The sequence below is a fragment of the Hipposideros armiger genome, unplaced genomic scaffold, assembly GCF_001890085.2.
Source record: "Hipposideros armiger isolate ML-2016 unplaced genomic scaffold, ASM189008v1 scaffold_695, whole genome shotgun sequence".
Classification (NCBI taxonomy): domain Eukaryota; kingdom Metazoa; phylum Chordata; class Mammalia; order Chiroptera; family Hipposideridae; genus Hipposideros; species Hipposideros armiger.
In genome coordinates, this window is record NW_017732045.1 from 1,090,516 (window position 1) to 1,108,762 (window position 18,247).

General features: G+C 43.4%; 1 protein-coding gene across 3 annotated transcripts in view; it reads right to left on the bottom strand.

The window, feature by feature from the left end:
* IFNAR2 (interferon alpha and beta receptor subunit 2) overlaps positions 1 to 18,247 on the bottom strand; it is a 34,998-nt gene that overhangs the window by 14,504 nt on the left and 2,247 nt on the right. For 2 of the 3 annotated variants that reach the window (XM_019626961.1, XM_019626963.1), the window contains exons 2-7: positions 14,395 to 14,486; positions 13,333 to 13,374; positions 11,468 to 11,591; positions 7,888 to 8,060; positions 5,786 to 5,946; positions 2,277 to 2,448 (exon numbers count right to left, since the gene is read on the bottom strand). In XM_019626961.1, the coding sequence (XP_019482506.1) occupies positions 2,277 to 2,448; positions 5,786 to 5,946; positions 7,888 to 8,060; positions 11,468 to 11,591; positions 13,333 to 13,374; positions 14,395 to 14,449 (727 nt within the window). In that variant the 5' untranslated portion in view covers positions 14,450 to 14,486. Of the gene's footprint in view, positions 1 to 2,276; positions 2,449 to 5,785; positions 5,947 to 7,887; positions 8,061 to 11,467; positions 11,592 to 13,332; positions 13,375 to 14,394; positions 14,487 to 18,247 lie in introns of those variants that run through there. The other variant, XM_019626962.1, reaches the window with a different exon arrangement.

The following is an 18,247-nucleotide window of genomic DNA, read 5'->3' on the forward strand; positions in this document are numbered from 1 at the left end:
AGTCACCGGCGACGGCGTAGGCTGCAGTGGGTTGCCATGGGCTACCGTGAGTGGTTGGCAGCCGGCATGAGTGGCCGGCAGCCAGCGTGAGCTGCCAAGAGCTGCTGTGAGCAGCCGTCCAGTGGCCGGAGACCAATCTGCCTCATTCGGGAAGAGTGCAATGATAATACCAACATGGGCCAGTGAAGCGACGTCCTCCACAATTAGACTGAAGAACAAAAGAACAGCAACTTGTCTGTTCCCCTCCTCCAATTCCCCAATAAAATCTTTAAAACAAACAAACAAAAAACCCAGTAAAAACTCTGGACAGCAAGGCAGGTAGTTCCAGGTCAATTAATTAATCGAAGTACTGGGAGAGTGGTGTATCCTGATTCCCAGGGGGCAGAACTAATATAGGGAAGGGACATGAGGATTATTGTTACAAAAGAAGGAAGCAGGAGGTTGGATTCCAAGCCTTGTGCTACCAGACACAGAACTCAGTCACACAGAACAGACCACCTGAAGCCTACTGGGCAAAGAGATTCCATTATAATGTCCACTCCCATAATTAAACCTATTACAAACTAGCCAAGGCTGTACCTTACAAAAGTTACAGATCAACTTGCCCCTATTCTTCTTGTACCTTGTAGAAGTTCAAGTTAAAGTTACCATTGTTCTCTCCTCCTTTTCCCCATATGAAGACATCTGCAGAAACACACATAAACCCTACCCCGAGAGCTGGAGGGGTCTCTCTTCCGCTAGTGACTAGACTTCGTCTGTGGGGTGGCCTTTTTTTACTCTCTGCTAAATAAGCTTTCACTTTAAACTCTATTGGCTCATGTCTAAATTCTTTCCTACCTGAAGCCAAGAACCTCCTTCGCGCAGGGCTTGAGTCCCCACTCTGGTGGATTCGCTCTGCTGGCTTCAAAACTCTGGCCCTTGGGACCCTTCCAGACTATGCACCCTTCATCTGGCTGTTCCCCTGTATCCTTTATCATAAACTGGTAAAAGTATAGTGCTTTGCAGAGTTCTAGAAGTCATTCTCGAGAATTATTAAATCTGAGAGGAGGTCATGGGAACCCCTGAATTTGTGGCTGGGTTGGACAGAGGTCTGGGTAGCCTGGGGGGCTAGGACGAGTCTGACATCTACAGTGGGGGCAGTCTTGTGGGACTGTGCCCTTTAACTGGGGCCTGCGCTAACTCCGGGTAGGTCGTGTCAGAAATAAATGAAACCACTGGACATCCATTGGGCTGATGCCAGAGAATTGGTGTTGGGACATAATATGTAAATTTGTTTTGGGCTTATGTGTTTGTAAGAGCTACAGGCATAGAGAATCTATGCACAGTTTAGGGTTTGCCCACATTTAGCGGACAGTATCAAAATAATTTAAGCTAAAGGTTTAAGATGCTTTTTCCTTTAACACTGGTCTGTGCATCGTTCGACTCTGAGGAACCCTGGAGAATAAAATCATGCCAAGCACCTTTATGAGCCAGGCACTGTTTAATGTCGTTCATTTCATCCCCAAAGAAGCCATACCCCTTACGGCCACTTATCAAGCTCACCTTGTCTTGTTTCTATTCTGGTAAATCAGAACTTTAAAGAAACTCTCATTGGGGTCAGGCAATTCAGAAAGGTGTCTTTGGGGGAGACATTCATAGATTTTCACCGTTTGACCAAACAGATGGAGATCTAGTGAGTTTCTGGGAAAATAAGCAGCAATGAATGTTCCTAAGCCTGACTGTTCTCACCACTACCTACTGCATCGGGAGGAAGGTTCGGGGATCACGCTGTTTATCCTTCCGATGCCTGTGCCACAGAAGGGCTATCAGCCTTGTCAGCGACTATCTCATCTACCCAGGCAAGTTTCCTTTTCATCTGAGAGCAACAGCCAAGATTCCGGAGGGCCAGGCCAGATCTATGAGCCACCCACCCTCGCCGCACACAGCCATCATTTCACCCCAGGTGCTTCCAGCACACCTGCTGCCTCCTCCAGCGCTTGGCTTGAATGATGCCCAAGCTAAGCCACACAGGACTGCATTCGATCGACTCCCTGAAATAAAAGCGTTTCCACTTCAGGAGGATTTCTGACCATATAAAGGTAGCTATCTGCTTGTCCCTATGGTATAGCAACATACAAGTGACTCCGTCACCTAGTGCAGAAGGACCCACAGAAAACATGTCTGTGATGTGCCGTCAGCAGAAGAAATCCCGTTAGCGCGCCCCAATTTTCAGTCTTCTTGAAATAGGGTTTCCTTCTGAGTAAGAGCAAAACATGGGTTTTCTAAAACCGTCATACCTGATTCCTCTCCAGGTGGAAGGAGGGTACATTTTGGGGGAGATTTCATTGTTTTTCCCAGATCGGTAGGCTCGAAATAAACAGATACACAGTAGCTTGTGTTTGGAATTAAGTTGTCGATGACGTAAGTGAAATTTTCAGTGATGGTTTTTGCATTCATTTGCAGTTTATGCTGTCAAAATAAGCAAAAAAAAAAAAATCAGTAAAACTTTTGAGTAGAATTTCATTTAGAGGCAGACCCAAAGAATATCTTTGGGGATTCGTCTTCAAATCTTAAATAGGGATAGAAATATCACAGGCTTGGCAAGAAAAAGTATTTACAAGTCAGTTGCTGAAAGCAATTTATCACAAAACTACATATACGTGGACACACATACATTTTAATCCACGGAATCTCATCTAGCAACTTCATTTTACAATTGAGGAAAAAAAGTCCCAATGAGGAATAAAGGTCTCCATGAAGTCATTGTTTGCAAGCTTATCTTGCAACAAGATAAGCTTGCAAAAATAAGAACATAAGATTATCTTATTTTATTAATGGTAATGTGTCTACATTTCAGAAAGTGCTTTCATGCATATTAACTCATTGGACTATCAAAACAATCTGCAAAGTAGGTATGATTCCCATTCTCCAGCCAAGGGAACTGCAGCTCAGAGTGGTTAAGTACTTTCCTCAAGGCTACACAGCTTGTCTGTGGCAGAAGTGAGGCTGATGTCTAGTTCCCTGTCTCCTCCCTTAAAACACCTTGCCTCTTCTTTCCCAGGTAGTTCTGTTCCATTTTGGAATGGAAGAGCTGATATGAAGGCTCCTTCATGAAAAATAACTTTTGTATAATGCCTTCCAGCTTTCAAAGTATAGTCTTACTAGTAGTTCTATAAATTAGGATTTCTGGCAGTTCAAATACAGCCTTCCGTAATAACGTTTTTCTTCAAGTTTCTATTTGGAAGGCAGGAGAATTATTTAAAAACAAACCAACAAACTAAAAGCTCATTCATGGCGAATAAGCAGTGAAGACGACAAAGAGGAGAGAGGCATAAACAGCATCATGGCGGGAGGGCTCTTGCCTTGCAGTGAATAGTTTAAGGGTAGCTGAGCATCGCAACATCTAGGCGCCACACCTGGCGTTGCCATCGTGTGATCCTGATTAAGTCTGCAATGCCTGCTCCCTCCTATATCCCGTGTGCCTCAGTCGGCCTCCCCCATGACTCAGGTGCACAGTCCCTGCTCCCAGCCATGGCCAACCCCCTCTCATGCTCACGATATTCCATTCACTGTCATCTCTTCTGGGACACTGCTCCAACAGCCCCCACTGGAACATTCTATCTATAATTTCTCCCATCTTAAAAATTCCCTCCCTTGACCCCCTTTCCCCTCCAGCTACCATAACATCTCTCTCCTTCCCCTTATAGAAAAACTCCTCAGAGGAATTAGCTCTACTCACTCTCTAAAGTCTCTCTTCCTTCTCTTGCTTGAATCCAGCCCCACCAGGTCTTTACTCCACCAAAACCACTCTTATCAAGGTCACCGTGACTTCCATGAGCCTAAATCCAATACCCAATTCATAATCCTCTTCTAACTTGTCCTGTTTATAGCACTTGACTCAGCGGATCTCTTTCTCCTTCCGGAACTCTCTTCTCTCATCTACCAGGACATCACTGCCACCTACTTCTCCTCCCACCATACTGGTTGTTCCTTCTCAGTCTCTTTGGCTGTTTCCTCCTCATTTGCTAGATCTCTACATTTTGGAGTCCTCCAGGGCTCTGTCCTTGGATGTCTTCTCTTCTCTATGCATGACCACCTCCAGGTGATCTCACTTGGTCTCAAGACTTTCAGGACATACCAAGAAGCCAACGCTCCCCAGAACATCTCTCGGGGCAGGACCGCTCCCCTGAACTCCAGACCTAGTACATTCGACTCCTGCTCAGTATCCCCCCGAATGCCTTCTAGGTACCTCAAATGGAACATGTCTAAGAATGAGCGACTGACATCCAACCTATCCAGCAGCTCTGTCCATAGTCTTCACCATTTTAATGAATGGCAGCTCTGTCTATCCATCCAGGTGCTCATGCTGAAAGTGTCGGGAGTCCTAACTTCTCTCTTTCCTCACCATGTGCACATCAGTTCATCTGAAAATACTGTTGGTGTCACTTGCAAAATATATGCAGAATCTGACAGTTTCTTATTACTGCCAAGTGGTCTAAGCCACCACTGTCTGTCACCTACATAACACCAGCTTTTTTTTTTTCCTGATCTAATTTAATTTAAAAACTAATTTTCTTTAATGAAGATGCTTATGAATGATAGCTTTCCTCTTACAGTGTTGTCAATATCCTAATAAGCATAGGTGTCTTATTTTAGAAATAATCTAAAATAGAGTTAGTAGCTCATGGATGGAATATAAATTAGACATGACTGGAATATGATAATGAACGAAACCTGATACAGTCTCTAAGCTACATAAGCTTAGTGTTTCCTTTGTTATTTTTGTTCCCTTTTCCTAATCACAGGATTAGGGTGTTGGTTATAATCCAGGTGAATATTAAAGAAAATATTGTAATAATTATATAATTTGCTAATTCCTATTAAGAAGTTACCAGTCTCTTAACTGGTCTCTCAAATTCCGCCTTTGGCCCCTTCGGTCTATTCTTAACAGCACCAGGATGCCCTGTTAAGGCCTTGGGTCTTCTAGTGGCTTCCATCATACTCCAAAGACTCAGATCCACAAGGCCCTACAAGATCCAGCTCCCTTACCTCCCTGACGTCATCTCCCTCAATTCTCTTGTCTCGGTCACTCCATTCCAGCTCCCTGCTTCTCAAACCCACTGGGACCACTCCAGCCTCAGGACCTCTGACTCCCTGTGCCCTCTGCCTGAAATGCCCCTGCCCCTGATAGTTGGTGGGCTGGCATTACCTGCAAAGCTTTTATAATTGGCCAAGGGCTATGCAAACATAAGCTGGTATTTCAGCAAGGCCCACCAGCAAGCACAGTTTGTCCGTTTTCACTCATTCCAGCTTTCTAAGTGAGCGAATAACATAAGATCCAGGTCTGTCTAATGCCAGATCACCCCGAGGTGACTGACATTGAGTTAGGTCTTTCGGGGAAGTCAGGAGGGAACAGAATTGCCAGAAAGAGCCATTTCCCTTACAATGCATGAGGGCTGGACTGGTAGACACAGATGCTTTTTACATGCGGCTAAACCATCCCTTTGAAAGCAAATCTCACCCTGACATGCTGAAATATGCCTGTTCTTCCCGTCTACACCACACACCTCTCTCTCTTCTGTTGTGTTCCTTGATGTTGTGACTTATTCTCTGAAAGAAGACCACGCAGGTGGGCTAAGTCAACGTATTTCCAAAGTGAATGCACTATGGAGACTTCTCTCCTGAAATCGGACACGCTGACCCAGACCCTTGTTTTAATTGCTCAAATCATTACAAATGTCTTTTTTTTTTTAAGAGAGTCCAATGTATTATTCATTGCCAACGCAGAACTGTTTTGACCACTTACCTTCTTAACAATTTCTCCTGACTCTTCTTCGATGACAAGTGATAAGTAAAAATGTAATTCTTCCCCACGTAGTATCTTGGGTATGTCGGGCGGAAATTTCACTCTCACTTTAATGTGGTCAGTAAAACGAATAATCTCAAAGTTTGGTGGTTCCAAAGACACTGTTCAGAAAACAAAGTCAAAAACAAACCCCAGGGTCACTCAATGATGGTTCCCATTGTCATGATACCACCTTACTTCTTCCCAGCTATCTTCCTATTACTCTGCCTATGGCCCTAGCTGAGGCATGGGCTCTATGTTTTTATTGGTGAAAAACTGGGAACAATTAAAGTGAAGTGATTTGCTTAACATTACCACAAGAAATGGAAGATCGATTTTGGGATGCAAGTCAGTACTTCCCCAATTTTCAGGCTGTAGTCTAAACACAAAAGTAAAAATGACTTCTTCTGCCCATATTATAATAACACATAACCATTGTAGAAGTATCAGAAAATACAGATAGACAATTAATTGTTCCTGAATGTGGTTAATCATCTTTTGTCCATGCTGTATGTATGTAGGCATATATAAATTGAACTAGTGTATATATATACACACACATACATATACATATACCTAAACTAAAATGAAATCATTCTTACACACACTGTTTTGCATAGAATATATTTTCACTTATTTCATAAACATATTAATATGTACTTATCTACATCAAGGACTGGCAAACTATGGATGGCTTGTGGGTTGAGTTTCTGCACAGCCTCCAAGTTCAGAATGGTTTTTATTTTTGAAACAGTTGTAAACAAATGAATATGTGACAGAGACCATATGTGGCCCATAAAGTGTAAGGCATTTTTTTTTTCTCTGGCCCTTCACAGAAAGTTGGCTGACCCCTGATCTTCCTCATAAATTTTCATGGCTAATTCTATTCTGCTGAGTGGGTGTACCATGATTTCACTAATTCACTGTTTTGAACATTTAGATTGACTCTTAATTTTTCTGAATAGAATCTTGTGTCTTCTTGAGTATTCTTGGAGCTAAATCTCTGCATTTGTCCATAGTTTCTTTAGGACAAGTTAGTAAAGAGAAAATCTGGATGACAGCAGACACGTGTTAAGGTTTTTAATACTTGCTGCCAAATACCTTCAGAAAGACTGTGCCCAAGCACACTCCCAATGTTTCCTCAAATCTGGGCATTTGCATATCTCTAATATCTGCCATTTTGAGTCTTAAAAAATGATATCGCATTATTGTTTTAATATACCTTCTGTGAAGGTCTGAATACCATGATCTATAAATTGTGCTTTTCTTTCTTTTCTATGTGGACACACAGATACGTCTATTTACACACACACCGACACACACAAATAATTCCAGTGAATGTCATAAGTCTCTAAGTTGTTTGCTAAATTGGGATCAGCTGTCATTATCACTTTGTCGGTGGGAATACGCACCCACACAGCCTTTAACAGGAAGCTAACACCCAATCTTTTTTTTGGAAACAGGTTACATATTAGGACACTGAAAAAGTGACGGGGTGTGGCTGAGGGCCAGTGACAACCTCTCTGGTGCAGTTAACACAGGTGCCATAGGAAGCTGACTCTGGTCACGGAGAAAGAGAAAAGGGCAGACCCACTTGGGCTCCAGTCTTCTCTGAGTCTGGGCCCCATGTGCACGCACAGCTGGGCCTTTATTGTAAAACAGCTACTGGGTTATGATCTGGGGGAGGGGTTGCAGTGTTAAGGAAAACACTGGCCCAAAGAGTTGTCACAACTCAGATAACCGGCCATGGGAACCTTACTCCCCACGACCCGTCATGCTGTAAAACAAACCAATCAGTGGTAGCTGCTACCGCCTGAATATCTGCCTTCTACAGACATTGACTAACCATTGACTAACCATCGCTCCACTTTCTGGACCAGAAAACTGAGGCTCAGAGAAACAAAGTAGCTACTCCACAGTTACGGAGGTAGGAAGTCAGAGGGCCAGGAAGTGAACCTAGCCTGGAGTCTGAAACACCTCTGCAGGCCTGCCTACTTCATGGCAGAGAAAAGGATGATGATCTTGATGGAAAGGGTGGAGATGATAAACAGAGACCCACTTACTGTTCAGCGGTGGGAAGATGGAGCCCGAGCAATTGACCAGCGTTGCGTTCCCTCGGGACCCAACGAGTCTGGGGATGTAATTCTCGGACATGTTTTCCCACACATCTGTTAGGTCACAAAATGATCCCGTGATATTTGCACAGTCCTTAACAGCCTTCATATCATCTTGTTTACTTTGAAAGGAAAAGAAATGGTAAAAGGAAAACTTTAGCATTTATGTGATAAGAATGTATTAACTCCATGCCCCACTTCCTCATTCCTTCGTGATTCTGCTCAAATATCAACATACTGAGTCATCTGGCCTAAGCAACTCATAGAAAATGGAACTCCTGAGGCCGGCCGAGTGGCTCAGTTGGTTGAGAGTTGGCTTAACAGTGCGGGCTCTGAGCAACAGGGCCGCCGGTTCGATTCCCACATGGGCTAGTGACGCTGTACCCAAACTGAGCTGTTGCTGAGCTGCTAACAGGTGGCAGGATGGCTCAGGTGGTGTAGCAACAAGATTGCCTGTTTGATGGTGGGCTATGCCCACCCGCAACTAAGACTCAACTCAGCACCTTGAGCTTAGAGGCCACGAGCTGCCGACGGGAAGCCAGATGGCGACTGGCACCCTGCACAACGAAGATTGAAGAACAACAACTTGGCTGTTCCCCTCTCCCAGTTCCCCAATAAAATCTTAAAAAAAAAGAAAACGGAAGTCCTTACCCCGTCTTGTGCACCCCCTCTCCGCGGACCCCCTTCTCTATTTTTATTCACACCATTTACCACCACCTGCCACATTTTATAATATCTTTGTTTATTGACGTCTGTGCCTACTTTCAGAATGTTTGCACCAGTTAGGCAGGGACTTGGGTTCACAGTTGGACCTCCTGGCATGTAGCAGGTGTTCAGTAAATATCTGCTGGATGAATGAATGTGCAAACCTTGGGCTTTCCTGGTAGAAGCCCCAGACCTCAGGGAGAATGACTGCCCTCCCGGAGGCCCCCTCTCTCCTGCTGAGGACTACTCAGTCCAGTCCTAAGTCAGCCTGTGCAACACAGGGACAACATGGACATCTGACTTCTTGAGCTTCAGAAAGGTAGGTGGGCGATACATGTGACTGCCTACTGCAGAGAGAAACTTAAGTCTCAGTAGGGACCAAGGAGAAACTCGCCAAAGGCCCTCTGCCATGTCGGTTGGCAGTAGTAACAGCTGTAAGCCAATAAACAATGAACGGGGCACTCTGAGGAGTGCCAGCGGTTCTCAACCTGTGGGTTGCGACCCCTTTGGGGGTCGAACGACCCTTTCACAGGGGTCGCCTAAGATCATCGGAAAACAAAAAGATATTTACATTACGATTCATAACAGTAGCAAAATTACAGTTATAGAGTAGCAACGAAAATAATTTTATGGTTGGGGGTCACCACAACATGAGGAACTGTATTAAGGGGTCGCGGTATTAGGAAGGCTGAGAACCGCTGTACTAGACCAAAACGATGACTTAGGAAGATGACTGTTGCGCGAGGCTCTGTCCATTATATCACTCATCCTTGCAGCAACCCCTAAGTAGAAGGATTAGCTCAGAGAGGCTGCATTCCATGCCCAGAGTCACAGCTGGTTAGTGACCAAGCTGGACTTTGGACTCGAGCCTTTTCTAGTTGGGGCCAGGCAACTTTTGGGTGTGCATGTGCCTCCCTGAGCAATGAAAAGTGAACACACACCAACAGTATGGTCACCAGAACTCCTGTCCTCAGAAAACATACTACTTTTGCACATTCAGACTTACTAAATTAGAGAAATAATTGTGAAAGCCATACACAATAATTATTTTGCTTCTGAGACTTTGACCTGTAGAAACTGGCTTTGGTTATAAATATGAGCTTTATCAAAAATAGCTTTGAATTGCTATTCAATTTAATTAAAAGTGGATTTGTGTTTTGTCTTTGGACTTTTAAAGCTCTGAATGAGAGAGAGTGAGAGACACTGTCACAAGGTCACCTTTTCCCCACTCCCACATAATCAATTTACTGATGAATCTAAGAGTTGTTAATTTTTAGTTGCTTCAGCTTTTCTCCTGTTGTGAGATGGGGAGTGACAACTTCTAAGTTCTTTACCTCTTAAAGCAGATTGCATTTGTTTTTAAACATCTTTTTCTTGATTATATAAGGAAACCTATTTGCTTAGAAAAGTTGGAAAGTAAAAAGAAAATAAAAATCACCTATTATTAATTGCCTAATCTGCAATTAACCATAGTTAACATTTTGATGTATTGGATTGTCGGAAAAGTCATGACGTATTTTGTCTCTGTTTTTGAAAGGTCATTTATTTATATAAAGAACAAAGATCAATCAATGATATATTGCCTGTTTTGTTCGATAACCTTTTGCCATCTTTCAGTGAGCTTCATAATTCCTCGTTCATAGAAGAACCTGTCTTTATTGGCGAAAAACTGAACAAGGTGCTGATTTACAGCCTCATTTGAATTGAACGTTACACCACGCAAGGAGTTTTGAAGAGAGCGAAACAAGGGGAAGTCTGACGGCGCAAGGTCAGGCGAGTATGGTGGGTGTGGTAACACATCCCATCCAAGCTCCAATAATTTTTGACAGGTGATCAAAATTGTGTGTGGTCTCACGTTGTTGCGATGGAACACAACTCCTTTACAAGCTCTGGACATTTCTGGTTGATGGATTCGTTCAAACTGTCCAATTGCCAACAGTACACATTCAAATTGTTTGGTTCCTTGGTAGGATCCAAACAATCAGGTAGGAGCTCAAAAAACATGACAACTTTAAAATCTCACCACACCGAAAGCATAACCTTCCTCTGATGAATGTCTGCTTTTGATGTCGTTTGAGGCGAATCATCATGTCGGGACCAAGACAGTTTGCACACCACATTGTTGTAAACAATCCACTTCTCAACACCAGTTATCAGTCGTTTCAAAAAAGGATCCTGTTCCTCACGTTTAGTGAGCATATTGCAGATGCTTATATGCGCCGTCAAATGAACTTCTTTGAGTTCATTTGGAACCCAAATATCGAGCTTCCTTATGTATCCCAGCTTCTTTAGGTGGTCGTGAATGCTTGAATGATGGATGTTCAATGTTTCTGCAATCTCTCGTGTCGTGTAACGTGGGTTTGACTCGATCAATGCCTTTATTTTGTCAGCATCAACCTCGGTGGGCCTCCCTGACCAAGGAGTGTCATTGAGATCAAAATCACCAGCACAGAATTTCGTGAACCATTGTTGGCGTTCTTGTAGAGCATTGTCACCTTAAACTTTATGCAACTTTTCACAAGCTTGATGTGCGTTCTTCCCTTTATGGAAGTAAAACAGTAAAATATCGCGAAAATGCACAGTATGGTCTTCCATCTTCAACTTGTTGTAAAAATCTCCAAAACTCAACCAAATCGCTCCATTTTTTTTTTAGAATGAAGCTAGAACTGTCAGCTGTCAAATGACATAGCAATAACATAGATGCGAATGACTCTAGTACTTCCAAAAATGAACTGGTGCCATCTGTCGCAAACATGCGTCATGACTTTTCCAACCACACAACAGAAAGATATTTAGCAAGAGAAAAACGAAATGTCAAACTAACCTCATGATTGTGTACCACAATGTATAGTGAGTTGGTACAATGGAATGATTTTTTAATTCCCATGATAAAATTACCCGGAAATTTCTTAATGTCATCTTGAAAATGCAAGCATCCTGTGAAAAATCTAAAGAAAACAGGAGAAAAAAAAAAAGAAACACTGAAATCCGAATCCAGAGATGTAGCTTGGCCACTGTCCAGGCTGTGTCTAGGGATCTGGAGCCCCCACTTATAGCAAAGTCCTCTGCAGAGCCCAGGGTTCTTGGAAACACAAGAAGGAAACCGTTTTACTGGACATGAGACATGAATGAATACAACTAATTAATGAGCAGATCAGCTCAGGAAGCAGGCGGTCAGCACTGTGTAAACTGCATCTGAATTCATCCAGTTATCAGTGGCTCTCAGTAGCTCACTGGATCAAAATCATCCAGGATGTCCTGCGCCAACCCATTCTCTCCACTCAACTTCCAACTCTTCCTGCAGGCCTCCCTAAGCAGCTCAGCCCACTGCAAGCCTTTCCTCCTATGAATTCCCCCCACTCAAATCAGTCCCCATTACAGAGGGCAGGGAGAGAATAATGCGTCCAGACCCTTTTAGGCATTAACGCCCATAACAACGCTGAAGTAGCTGCTATTCACAGACCCATTCTACAGGCCATGAAATGGAGGAGTTGAGTTATACAATGTTAGGCAGCTGGGAAGTGGCTGCAGCAAATGAGTCTCTAAAGCTCTGTTTGTTAAATCCTGCCTTACATAGTTAAAACTTTTAAGATCATCTAAGTTTCCTGTGGTTAGGACCTGGGCCTTTGCTTCTTGATTGCCAACTCTTCACTCCCCAGCTCATCACAAGGCTGGACACATGTTTAATGCATAGTGAAGTTCTGTGGACAGATTTATATATGTGGGCAAGTTTAGTTAAAAAAATTATTTTCCTTTACCTGGTACCAGGTATCGGATAACAGGTGGAAGAGTACAAATTAAAGGGAAACAGTTTCTGGGTCATGTTTGTTGGGCATAGTCTGTGTGTCTTCATGCTTCTGTTAAGGGGTTTTAAACTGGGTATTTTTTTAAGGGGTTTGAAAATGATCCCTATTGTTAACTTCTTATAATAGTTTTGTGAGACAAATGTGAAAACCAGACTTGGCTAATTTAAGCTCCTTTTACAAAGAAAGTATTTGAGAAAAAGGATTTAAACAAAATGGGCAATGGCTCTGCTGCTGAAAATGGATTCTTGGTGTTCGTCACGGGAAAGAATTCAAGGACGCACCGAGTGAAGTCAAGCGAGCAAATTTATTAGAAAAGGACAGTACGCTCTCAGGATGGCGAGAGGGCAGGCTCGGGGAAGAGCAGCTGCACTGAAGACAGGTGGGGCCTGGCAATTTATTACATAAAAAAATGAAAGAGTGGACTAGTCCGTTCTTAAGGGTGGTGAGGCAGGCATTCTTATGTGGGTCCTTGCTGACCACTCCTTCCCGTCAGGAGGGGGCATTTTTGTCCTTAGTTGGCTCTTTGGGAACTGCCTTGGCAACACAGAGGGTGAAGATTTTTCTTGGCTGCCATGTTAATAGCATTATAATCAGCTAAAGTTCGCCTTAAGGGGCAAGATGGTGCCCAGATTCTCTCTCTCCAGCCACCGCGCGCCACAGAGACCCAGTTCTGGCCGGACCGTAGAGGGCTTTTTCCTTAACTGCTATGCTGGCTGTCTTCCTTTTCTCCCCCCTCCCTCATGACCCGATTCTTCCTGCCTACAGGAACAGACCTGCGATCAGAAATCAAATTTCCCACCTTTTAGACTTCTGAACCCTTAGAGTCACCCAACACTCTGACCCTTATATTATAAAATTTAGTCAAGCTAAGAAAATCTCTTACCAGGCAAAGCTTGGAAAACACCAAACATGAGGCTGATGTACACTAGGAAGAAGAAAAAACACGTTAGACAAACAACAACGCTTTCTCTGGGCTCCGTGTATAATTGTTGCTGAGTCTGGCATTCTTTTACACACATGTATTAATATCGGACTGAGACTTTCTTGGGCTAAAAAAAAAATGCTGCAGTTAATGGTTCTTAGAGAGTTGATATTGGTCACGTGGTCCAAGGATTTAGTTCTGAGTAGATCCAAAATAAGATCTGTTTGGGAACTGACAATAATAACAAGGGTCGGCTGGCTGACGGAGGGGCCCGAGAAGCAGTTATCTGTCTGGAAAACTTCTCAGAACATGAATAAGCATGTTGCTAATTAATAAACTTTAAAGGTAAAGATATTTATCAAGGGTGGCAGAGGAAGAAAGGTGTTAGTGATGGAAGTTGGGCCTTTCATTTGCTTTCTGGATGTCACAATGAGTTGGGGGAAGTGTTGCTGGCATTTTTCCTGGGTGGAAGCCAGTGGTGTTATTTATACATTCCAATGCATGGGCAGTCATGCTCAGGGGAGAAGTGTCCCACTCATAAATGATAAGACAAATGACATAGTAATACTGAAACAGAAATCAATAAAAAGGTAGAGAAAAGCCATGAATAGGACCACAGGAAAAAACTGATAATAAACGAAGTGTGGAAACTAAAGTTCGGAGATGACTTTTCAGTCTGGTGACACTGGTAGGAAATAAGGGGTTTGGCCTCTTTCCAAATATAGGAGTAGGGTGATAAATTCCACCCTGGATCAGAATGAGGGTATTAAGAGAAGTTACCCCTCAAATTACATACAAGGATATTCCCATCATTATTGAGCCTTAAGTCATTCTTGTTTATTGTTTGTTTTCCTAAAAATAACAGTAGGGCAGAAACCCATCCTGCATCCAAACCATCAGCACAGGCATCCTATCTGGCCCGTAACATTGAGCAGGCTGACACTCGGTCCTCAATAGCGCTACTGGTGATGAAGACTTCACAGGCTTGCTTCCATAAGAGCTATGATAAAAAGTAACACTCACCCATGAGATACAAATTATGTGTTCTCATTGCCGAGGCATTCTGGCTCAAAAGCATCTTTGTTATTTTATAAGTCTTTCCTTTATTTTCACATCTGAAAGGAAATCAATATTAGGTGATCAAAATGTTGAAGTGTCTAATTAAGAGTGATTGAACACAAGACAATGAAAGATGAGCAGGAAACTCCCAGCTCCCTCTGCCCTCCTGGGAGGGAACTGGACCATTTACCCCAATGCACACGAGCAGCCTGATCTCAGCTTCTGGGACGAATCCCCTACTTGGACAGAAGAAATTTTAAATCCAACTCTTGAACAGATAACAAAGTCATTTGGTTCCAAAATTTTAAACATACAAAAAAGTAAAAATGAAAAGAAAGAAAAAAGAGAAAAATACAAAAAAGTAAATAGTGAAGAGTCTTGCTTCCTTTAGAAAACTTTTTTTTTTCTTTTTTGGTGAGTTCTTCAGAATGTCTTTATGCATAAGCAAAAACAAATCTATGTTACTTCCTCCCTGCTTTTCCCATTTAAAAATATGTTTAGGAGATCTTTCTACATCATCACCAAAGAGAATTTCCTTGTTTTTTCCTAAATAGTTGCATCGTCTATTCTACGGACATGCATCCTTTATATAATCAGTCCCTATAATGGCTATTTGAGTTATTCCCAATATTTTCTGCAATTACTTATCTTGGACATGCATCATTCTGCACATGGGCAAGTCCAAGTGAAGGCGAACTTTCCAGAAGTAGGACTGCTAGACAAAAGGGCATATCAGTCAGGATGCCAGCAGGAAACAGCTCATTCACGTAGGATGTTTTGAGAAAGTTTTTAATCGAATGTGTGAGTGGGGATATAGGCAAATCCTAAGGAAACATGTAGTACCTGGAGCTACCAAAAGTGGGGGCTGCTACCTCCCTGCGCTTGAGGTGCAGAGGGAAGGCGCCAAAACCGGACTTAGAAAGGACAGAGTCCTGTATGAGGATCTAAGATGTAAGCCAGACACAGCCAGCCCAAGGTGACTGTGCAGGGCAGGGGCTGAGGGTTAATTAAATAAGTCACCCATCACTATATTCCCTCCCTTCTCTGGGGGCTCCATGTTGGTTGAACCCAACCAGGAATCAGAGAACAAGGATGCTGGTGGCTGTACCTCCAGAAGACAGGATCCCAGGGCAAAGTAAAGGGCGGGGAAGTGGGGAGGCCGTGTCTGGAGGGGCAGACATAAGAGACCAGGTACAAAGGGCTATGCATTTGTCACTTTGATAGGAAAGGACACAGTCCTGCCCCTGTGGCTGTACCAATTTACACAACCACCTACAAGGTGTGAGAACTTTTTGCCTCCCCACAGTCTCTTCACAGAGGTTATCATCAAGCTCTTGGATTTTTAAGAAACAATCTCATAAATGAAAAAACTGTTTTCAGACTAATATTCATTTGTATTTCTCTTATCCTGAGATCGAGCATCTTTTCATATCTGTAAGAGCTATTTGTATAGCTTTCTTGTCAACTCTGTATCTTTGCCCATTTTTCTATGGAGTTGTTGCTTTTTCTTCTTTACTGACCGTTTACGGATATGTCACCTTTTTTTTCCCCTTCCTCTCCTCACTTGCCTTTAGATTTGCTTAAGCTGTTTTCTTTTTTTTTTTTTAACCACACAGCAGTTTCTTGAGTTTTACAGCAGTTTGAGTTTTGTTTTTGATTTAAAGTATTTCCTTTCTTAGCGTCTGCATTTTGCATCATAGTTAGAAAGCCTTCCTCACTTCAAGGTGAGAAAGAAATTCAAGAATTTTAAGGAGTCCCTTTCCAGTCACTCTTGGTTCTTTTCTGCCTCAGAGCTTTAGTCTCCACCTAAGCAACAGGGCTCTATAGATTCTGGGTGTTCTGTCCCCAAACACTGGGGTAGCATCAAGCCCCAAGTCAAAATGAAAAAATGACCACAAAATAGCAGACTTGAGTTCAAGCTAAAAACAAATTTATGAGTCCTCTTGACTATCACGGTGACAGATCCCACTCAGAGTGTTCTAGAGAAATCCAAAAGATTCCAAGTCAACACTGCCATTCCGGCTGCAGACTCCACGACCTATGAGATATGTGGGCACCTCTGCCCCCATTTAGAACATCGAGAGATGTCTCTGTGATATGGGAAGCCATTTCCTATTGCTACTCCTCAGCAGAGGCCTTGCATGGTTGTGGACATTACTTAGAGGCTGGGTGTCCCTAGATTGTAGGATGCCACATTGGGGGTGACTCCCTTATACTTGAATGTCTGCCCTGTGCCCTCTGGTCCCTGATTTTTCTGACAGTGGTCTATCTTCCTTCTGCATCTGCAGAACACCCCGTCCCTTCAGCAGCCAAGATAAAAAACACACACACACACAAGCTCACAATTAGAAGTCCGCTCTCCAGCACCTCCCCGTCTTTGTACTTGGTGACTCACACTCCATTTTCAACCAGATTTCTGGTAACTAACTAGACATCTGCTTGCTTAGAAAAATCAAATTTGTCTTGGCATCCTGCCTCGAATTGTTAATGAGGCGCCTCAAAACTCTCCCTGACTACAAATAGATCAGCATTCCTAGAGTCTCGCTCTTGTTACTGGCATCTGTAGCCAGGGCTAGCTCTAGTCCCCAGGGCCCTGCACGCAGAAGGGTCCCACACTTGGTTTACTTGCTCTTCTGTGGCTGTTCTCCAATTCTTGGCAACTTGACCTTCAAACTGCTCTTTTGTTAGTGAAGATTGATGGGACAATGAAACCCACACTGGGCTTGGGGCCTCAGCTCACACTCGCTCTCGCTCCCCCTCCCCCGCAGGGCGAGGGTCAAGGCCCTACCTGGCCTCTTTCTATATCCATGGCTGTTAATGCTCTTTGAGTAGGCTGGCAGCTGGATCACATTGTTGGAGAATCCCATGATGCACTGATGCCCTCCTGGTGTGTGTGCAAGGAGGGTGAGGGTCAGGCAGGATGGAAGCCATCCTTGCCCTGGGCTGGCAGTATAGCACTTCACCCAGTAAATGGCCAGAATGGTGGGGGTGAGCATCTAGGTCAGCCTTGATCCAGGTACATTGCATGTCCAGGAGCAGAGGTTTACAGATCCTGGGACTTTATCAGTATGCTGTGACTTGGGATGGCAGGTTCTTGGAAAGGGGAGACTTGACTTCCCCAGATCCCACCCCAGGCTGGGGTGTAGGGCAGCTGGCAGGAGGTAGATCCCGGCACCCTTCAGGCCTAAGTGCATGCATGCCTAGAGTCGCCAGTGCAAGGGGCCCCAGGTACATGTAGGAGCTACATTGGCCATGAGTTTCCCTGCGCATGAGTAAGTGCTCCTTGAGCTTGCTGTGTGCGGTGGTGGGGGGTGAGGGTGAGGGGCTTCTCTTTCTCCTGCTACCTTCCTGAGCCTGGTTTCACTTTGCTTCTTCTGGCTGGTTGGAGGCACCTTCCCAAGATGTGTAATTCGGTGATTCTCTATTCGAATTGATTGCTCTTGTATTTGCAGTTAGATCTGGCTTTGTACAATATAGATTGGTCAAATTTATGCAAATAATTTAAAATTTTATTTTAAATTGACATTAAATAACAAATTTAAAAACAAGCTGAGACACAAGACTATGGAAGAAAAGAAAAAATTTTATATTTTAGTACTTTCAGTGGTACTTTTACCTGGAAAATGGCATTTTCTTTTGGCCCACAGATCATTTTTATTCTATTCTGAAATCAGGATGTTTCTTTTATAAAGATTTTGTTGTTGTTATTGTTGGGCAATTGGGGGATGAGAACAGCGCTGGGGAATTGGGGGAAGGGGAACAGACAAGTTGCTGTCCTTTTGTTCTTCAGTCTAGTTGTGGAGGACATTGCTTCACT